The 8,489-nt window shown below is 39.3% G+C and overlaps 1 protein-coding gene across 1 annotated transcript; it reads left to right on the top strand.

Annotated features, from left to right (window-relative positions):
- Positions 1–295: 295 nt before the first annotated feature.
- On the top strand, positions 296–7,854 carry LOC122847292 (corticotropin releasing hormone binding protein). The gene is made up of 7 exons (XM_044144885.1): positions 296–691; positions 845–938; positions 1,338–1,495; positions 2,666–2,876; positions 3,094–3,239; positions 4,967–5,084; positions 5,508–7,854. The coding sequence occupies exons 1-7, from the start codon at positions 602–604 to the stop codon at positions 5,660–5,662; spliced, it is 972 nt and encodes a 323-aa protein (XP_044000820.1). The 5' UTR covers positions 296–601; the 3' UTR covers positions 5,663–7,854.
- Positions 7,855–8,489: the final 635 nt, after the last annotated feature.

Below are 8,489 nucleotides of genomic sequence, written 5' to 3'. Positions count from 1 at the left end.
TGTAGGCCTATGTTACTGATGAGGTAATAACAATATAGCATTATGGTATAAAGCTATAAAAAATTATCGCTTTTACATGCTGTCCCTTTAATACGCAAGCCACACTTTTTGGAATTTCATTTGTGAAAACCCCCCCAAAAGCTTTACTAGTACTTATATATATATTCAGGACTGTGTTTTTAAAGTGCGATAAAGGTCGATATTCACGTGAAAAAGAAAAAGAAAAAATTTCAACATTGCAATACTTCGTTCAAGCACATCAAGTGCTAAAACCAACAGAGAGCAAGGACAGCAAGGCAGTCTGAGGGAAGATAAGATGTGATGAATCTGCTGCTGACTCTTGGCATCAGCTGCCCATCTTCTCCTCCGCTTCTTATCTCTCTTCACGCTCGCCTTGATCTTTCCCTCGTCACATCCACGCAATTGGTTAAGGAAGGAGGCGGTGGGTGACCGGTCCCCCCCACTCTCTCTCTCTCCTCACCCCCTCCACCCCGTGACTCGCTCCGTGGCGGATTGGATGAGTATATAAAACAAAAAAAAAGGCAGCGCTGACCGCAAAGCAGCTCAGACCTCTCCCAACTTTACTCCAGGTGATTCTCACATGCGTGTTATGGAGCGCACTTTCCGGGAGCAGTTCTTCTTTCTGCTGTTGTGTCTGTCTGTCCTCAAGGGAGACTGCAGGTACATCGAGGTGAGAGAGAGACAGAGAGAGAGAGAAAGAAGGAGGAACGTTTGTTTTATTTAATTTTTTAACTTTCAAATTAAGATGTATGTTAAAAACGATGCACAGATGCGTGGATAGAAATGATCTTTTGTTGTTATTGTTGTTTTTAAAATCTTGTAGAGCAACGACATCGCCAAAGATGAACTCTACTCGCTTTTAAGCTCGGATCTGAGGAGAGAAATGCCCGAGCTGTTGATGTATCGCAGACCTTTGCGTAAGTTTTTTGGGGAAAAAGTATAAATAAATAAATAAATAAATAAATAAATAAATAAATAATAATAATAATAATAATAATAATAATAATAATAATAATAATAATAATAATAATAATAATAATAATAATAATAATAAAATGTTTGCATTATATAAATATTACAATTATTGAAAAAAAAAATCTGATTAAAATTTATTGGCATTTTTTTTTATATATACATGCCGGTACAAGGACTTTGGCTTCGTGTTGTTGTGCAGAACAAAAGTAGAGAATAAAGAATAATAATTAAAAAAATCAAATATATGTCAAAGAAAATTCTGTAATAAACTGTAATCCTCCGTTTAAATGCTCTGTGTGTCTACTAATGATGCGCGTTCACTCTCTCTGATTGGCTGTCAGGTTGCCTGGACATGGTGGCCGTGGAGGGTCAGTTCACCTTCACGGCTGAGACCCCCCAGCTCAGCTGCGCAGCTTTCTTCATGGCGGAGCCCAACGAGCTGATCAGTGTGGAGTTTGACAGCGTGGACATCGACTGCAGCGGAGGAGACTTCATCACAGTAAGAAGGCAGCATCCAACGCATAATTATCACCTTTAATACCCCTTAAACATCTTTTTAAATTATTTTAGATGTTCATATCGGGGAAAAAATGTGGGTTTAGTTTATATTTTGCAGGCTGTTCTTCGTTTTCTGCACCCAACTCCTGGATTATTTGCTAAGATTAGCAACACTTTCTGAAAAGCTCTTTAGAAGCATTGAGTTAAGCTTCATGTCAGATAGCCTACTCAAAAACAGACTCCTGGCTTCTAGCTGAAAAATAAAACTTTAAAAACAATTTTCTCTTGCGTACAAGACTATTCAGAAATGTCAGTTCCTAAAGGAGCTCCACCCATCAATGTTGCCTAAAGCAGCAGGTCACCTAATCAGCTGCCCACGCACTAGCCACCGGAGCAGATAGCTTGACTAATTAGCCAGCTAATATTAGCTTCTTATACACCCAGGGTTCATAGGTAAAACATTTTTTTGCTATTAGTTGAATGTGATACTACTACACAATTTAACAAGTATTTTTGCTTAAGTCTACATATGAGAATAAAAAACAAACATACATAGCTTTTATTTGTATCAGTTATTTAAAACAAATGAATGATAAATATAGTACGCTAGCAGAATAGTTGCTGTTAGCAGGAACTTTTTTCATTCTTTAAGTGAGAAAAGCTCCTGTAACAGATTTTTGAAAAATATTTATGTTGATATTATACTAGCAATTTACCAATGTGAAATTGTGGGACGATATCGATATCCAATATTTATCATCTGATATTATTACTGCTCTTATATATACTATCTTTTCGACACCTTGAAAAAAATGATTACTTTGCTTCAGTTAAATTTCCCACAATCCTGTGCTGCATCACTAGCTGTGTCGCATGACCAATTAAACAAATATTGTTCATTTTCAGAAATGAACGGAATTAAAACGGAAACAAATATCGATTGTTAATATCAACCCAGGCCGATACCGATATGTTAAAAAATGACAAATATCACCCAATGTCGACGTTGGTGCCAATATATTGTGCATCCCTAATTTTTATTCTAGCTTATTTAGTCCAGAGCTTTTTTTTTTTTTTTTTTTTTTTTTTTACATTTTATGTAAAACTCTGCTTCTGCGCTGCTTTGAGTAAAAAAATCATCTCTTTTTGTGTGCTACCCTGTCCTGCGAAGATGTTTGACGGCTGGGTGATGAAGGGCGAGAAGTTCCCCAGCTCCCAGGATCACCCGCTGCCCCTGTACGAGCGCTACGTGAACTACTGCGACTCGGGAGCCGCGAGGAAAAGCGTGCGCTCCTCCCAGAACGTGGCCATGGTCTTCTTCCGCGTTCACGGCGCCGGCAGCAGCTTCGCAGTGACGGTCAGGAAGCACGTCAACCCCTTTCGTGAGTGTCATTCAGAAAGAATCTCCTAAAGCAAAAGAACGCCTGTGCACGTCAACGAATCGGCATGTCTGCTGAAGACCCGTTTGAGCTACAGTGTGAGAAATGAAGAATAAAAAACAAAGGCCTCTCCGTTGCCATGAGGCACAAACACGTCGTTTGTTCAGTGCATCCGTCCAGCATGTATCTAATGTTTGGATCCGTCTCTGTCTCCCTGCAGCCTGCAATGTCATCTCACAGTCACCAGAGGGCAGTTACACAATGGTGACGCCGCAGCAGCACAGAAACTGCAGCTTCTCCATCATTTATCCAGTGGCAATCGACATCTCAGAGTTCAACCTGGCACACCACAGCAACTTCCCTAAGGTAAATAAAATAAAATAAGACAAAATACACTCAAGATGCAGAAGGGTTGGATTAGAACTCCTGACTCTGGAAGTTTAAAAGCCTAGTGCAGACTTTAACATAATTGAGCAGTTTATTTTATGTTATTTATGTACCACAGCATGCGGCCACAGCAGAGTGTGGATTACATCAGGTCGTTAACTTTAGCATCAAAACGTTACTGTTCCTTTAAAACAGAAGGTGGTCTATTTCTCACCCCATGTCCTTAAAAAACCCCCACTGTGAAGTCAGGTCTTGTTCACACTTAGCTGGGTTTTTATAAAAAATGTATATCTCCATCACATCGCTTTAAAAAACTATCGTACACACGGGGTCGGATTCAGAAAAGGAACTCGCACAAATATGCTGCTGAGCGTTGTTTTGAACATGCCAAACCCACAGGGGGCAGTGTAGCACAAAGCTGTACACCTTTTGTCAGCCAATCAAAATCCTTCAAAAAAAACGTTGCAACTTTTGAGAGCTTTCTCAAATCTCCACAATGGTTGTAGTTTTCATGAATAATTGTTCTTAGTGATGTTAAATAGAGTTTTCATGTGGATGGAAGACTAAAGTGCACAAAAATGTATTTGTCTTGGACTCTTTCTAGTTAGTTATATTAGCTTGTTATGGTGGTGTTACTTTTTTCTTTCAGCTTGTTCTACGGGTTAAAAAGCAGCCATTATTTTCCCCTGCATATCATACTTCTCTATGCATCCGAATTTAGTTCGAATCTATAAACATCCACGGAGTCTAAAGCAAAAGCTGGTCAGGGAGGTGACAAGCTTTGATTCTAAAAACAAATCCAATCTAAAACATTTTATAGCAGTTAATGCAAGCATTAGACGTAGTGACACTGACAAACAACGGGTTTCATCAGAGAAACTAAAACGGCGGTTTGGAGGCAGCGTAACCGTCTGATTTTAAATTACAGGCATTTTAAAACTGTAGTGATTTCTTTGACTGCTGCCTTACTTTTCTGTCCAGCAGTTCTCCGTTTCACACAGGCAGACCAGCGGTGGCGCTCTGCCTCCAGCCTCTGTTTCCCATGCAACTAATCTGCTTTGCAGATTTCCACCCAATGCAAGCAGCACAAGATTCAGAAAAGAGCGTTCACATAACCCCCTGGGACATTTTTTGAGATTGGTATTTCCACTCTGCTTTGGTATCTGTGCACAGCTTTTCAAAGTAGAATCATTCATAAATTCACTAATATTCAAAGAGTAGAATCGCTGATAGCAGTAATGTTTCTAAGTCAAAAGTTCAAATATGATTAAAATGCGAAATCATCACCCATCTGTGAGGCTTTCCATCTCGCTTTTTAACTTTTTTTCTTTTTTTTTTTTTCTAAAGGCAATCTTAAAGTTAGCTGTGACTTGTGTTGTGAATGCCACAGACTAACAAGCCGCAGATCTAATTAGAAACATGCTGAAATGAAAGAAATGACTAAATAGGAGCATAGCATTTGTGGCACCATTTCAAAGTCCCTTTTTCGCCTTTCCTCCGACTTTATTTCATAACTGCACTGAGAGATTGGTGATGGACTTTGACTTGGTTGAATTTCCCCTGATGGATCGGCCACAAATCGCCAAAAGCCGATCTAGATTTAATTTTCTTTTTTTCCAATATCGGGGCCGATACAGATATTAATATCAGATCGGTGCGTCCCTAAGCTGAACTGAATTTGTCACATTTTATGTGCTGATTTCCAGAGATCCTTATCTAGTTGTGCAGAGTCCGGGGATTACGTGCAGCTGCTGGGAGGAAGTGGCATCGATACGTCTAAACTGCTTCCCATCACAGACCTCTGCATCTCCTTCACTGGACCCAGTGAGCACACTCTTCCTTCCCTCCTCATTAAATTGCCATTATCTGCGTTTCCGTTGGCCGCATAATTGTGCAATTTGACATTCTTAAAAATACATTGCCTTAATGGAAGCGCGGCAATTTTGAAAAGTTTTGGCGCCAGCATGAGGTGGTTTTTCGGCCGTATCGAAATTTTCTTCGCATCACACGTGTCGCGTGATCGACAACCGGATGCCTTTTAACGACTTACCACGTGAACGAACCTGTTCACATGTGATCCTAACTGCGCGGAGACACCGCAATTTACGAAATTGGTGTGGGCGGGGGGGTTTCTGACATTAACGTCTTGCACACATGTGTAACGGAAACGCAGCTGATGTGAGATCCTCACTGACCTCGCTCAGACCTAACACGCGTCGTCGCTCCTTCCTCTCCCCGCCCACGCAGCCCACATGAAGATCGGCTGCGACAACACGGTGGTGAGGATGGTGTCCAGCGGGCGGTTTGTCAGCCGCGTGTCTTTCAGCTACAGGCTGCTGGACAGCCAGGAGCTGCAGACGATCAAACTCAACAACGTGGAAGATTTCTGTTTCAACAACTGATCCCAGCAGGGTCACCATGTGACAACATGCGTCATTTGTCTACCAAACATTTCTAAAGTCACTTCTTTGTTTTGTTTTGTTTTGTTTGTTTTTTTTCTTCACCCAGACTAAAATCCAAGGAAACTGAAGTAAAAATGCAAACTAATAAATATCCTAAGGCTACGGCATTTCCTGGCATTTTGAATCCGTCCTCCCGTGCTCTCATTAAAATATTTTTTTTCTTTTCATGGCTCATTGTTGTACCATCTCAGCTGTCGTTTTTATTTAATGCTTTGTTTATGGCGTGTGTTTATTATTGACATGGGATTATTATTATTATTTATTGTTGTGATAAAGTTCCTTGTGATTCTTGAAGGTGAGTGGTGCTGAAATGAGCGTCGTGTCTGTTCTGTTTGTGCGAGCGTGCCGAGTCAATCCATGTGATGCAGAAAGTAAATAAAAGAAATGTGAGTATCTGGTGCCGTTATGCAGTTAAATTTGGTAAAAAACAAAAAAAACAAAACACTTTTGTAATAAATTTATACTGCATGGCAAAGCAATCAGTGGTGGCTGTCTTATTTCAGTTGACACGAAATATTATGCTTAGTAAGAACAGCAATAAAGCGATCAAAAATTTGAGTTCAATTGCAAAAACAAACAGATTGTTTCCGTATCAACTTTCGTAAAGGTCAGAAATAAATCTGTGCAGCGCAGCATTCCTTACTAAATGCTATTGAACGGAGCTCAAAGGAAACTTTATGCAATGCAAGGGCAACATCATCAGCATAACGAGTGACGGATAGTAACATATAGATAATTATTTATTAAATCCTCAGATATAATTCAGGCTCACAACTGCTAAAGCGACATGCCATAAAAATGACAACAAAGATGATGTATTTTCTTAAAGTTTTTCAACAGTTTTCTTTTTTTTAATTTCTACAAAGTTAGCGGTTGTGGATCAAGGCGTTTTGTTTTACGGCTGTCCTGTCCGGCAGCGTTCCCGACCTGTTCAGTGCCACATCTTTGGAATTTCCTAATTTTTTTCCTGCAAATTTCGCCTCCACCTTCAACATGGGACGTCGTTCAGTACTTGAAGGTACGGACCACGGTTCACCTTGACCTCAATGTCCCGACCTCACGGGGGGTTTTGAGAGCAAAACATTTCCAAGATGCTCAAAGAAAAGCGTTCTAAATTTGGAAAGAGAAAAAGAAAAACATTCTCTTGGGACGAATCGACGGCGAGCGGCTTTCATTGTTCATAGTCGAAGGTCCTCCTGCCCAGTTGTATTATTTTATGCATCCCTTGTCTGGAACACCTGGAGGCACTAAACATCGCATTTGCTCAAACTGTTTGACAAAAGCACCGAAACGAATGCAATTTAATGATCACTGACCTCAGAGACAATGCAATTCTTAGAAAAAAATAGTAGGTTGTCGTTTTTTGATTGTGCAGGATTTCCAGCAGACGTCTAATTATTTACGTCCTTCGACAGGAAAACATGAACAATCGATGAAAAGGACAGACGCGGTTTAAGCATCAGCCTTTGTGTTGGCGCTAACGTCTTTGTCTCGGGTCTCCAGGGAGCTTCTCCTGCAACGTCTCCTCCTACGACGACGAACAATGTTGCCGTCGCCGTTGACCGTTTCTGCTAAATCCTTGCCTCCCGCTGTGACAGCAGGTGAAAGCAGGAGGCGATCTCCGACCAGAGGAGGCTGACACGGCGCAAGTCCTGCAGGAACATTATCTTTGATAGTCACCTGCAGCCGCGGTTCGGGATGAACGCCACGAAACAAATGTCTTTTTGATGCTGTAAAACTCCCCTTTCCTGGTTTGAGGTTATATTGAATTTAAGCCGTGTAGCAGACTGAATACGACTGGGATTATTCCATATTCAACCCCAACCTACCACCTGTTTACCTCTACGGCGTCTCATATACAAAACATATCCGATATTCTTAAAAATAAAATAAAGCAAGATTAATGTCTCATTTTAGGCCACCTTGAAAGTGTTAGTTTTAGATAAATAAAAATCATCATAAACTGCAATTTATACGCATTATTTTGGTTTCAGTTTGCATATTTTGTTCACATTTCAGATTTCGGTAAAGTGCTTTGAAATGATGATGTTTGTCATAAATAGGGGCTGTGGAAGTAAATTGATTTGAATTTCATGAAGAAATAGAAGTAAATAATTTTTTACAATTTTAAACTGAAGAACAAATTCAACTTTTTGCTGAAAGTCATTTGTTAATGTATTTGACCTGCATTATTAATCAAAGTAATCTCTGTAATAAATATGTTTTTTAAATAGTTTGTTGTTATTTTTACAACAATAACAATACAAAAACTACAAGTTGTAAAATATTTTACAAATATTTGTTCCATATTTGAAATACTAACATTTTACTACTATTAGTATGCTTACTGAAATTAGTAGAAATATTCATAATATTTTTATTAATATTTAAATTCATTGAATGGGTTTGTGCATTTTGGGGAGAAAAGAAAGTTCAGTAAAAGGCAATGAAAACATAAAAACTTGTTTCCTTGTAACACTGTTTTTTTCTTGTTTTCTTTCTTTTTTTAATACAAACACATCTGCATTTCTATAGAATGTTGTTTCATAACAAAGCTATTTTTTCCTTCAGAAAGTAAAAAAAAAAGGGAAAAGAAAACGTTGTTCCTCCCCACTGTCACCTCATGTTTACTAACCAGGCGGTGTGTCAGTGAGGTTTCAGTGCAAACTGCTGGTTTCTTTTAGGTCACTTTTAAGCAACTATCATTTTATGAATACATTTGAATGATTAGGCTCTGATTGGCATAACTTGTAATTTTTCCCAAGAT

The sequence above is a fragment of the Gambusia affinis genome, linkage group LG17, assembly GCF_019740435.1.
Source record: "Gambusia affinis linkage group LG17, SWU_Gaff_1.0, whole genome shotgun sequence".
In the NCBI taxonomy this organism is placed as follows: Eukaryota; Metazoa; Chordata; class Actinopteri; order Cyprinodontiformes; family Poeciliidae; genus Gambusia; species Gambusia affinis.
The sequence above is the reverse complement of the archived record's forward strand: the minus strand, read 5'-3'. Positions and strand labels throughout refer to the sequence as shown.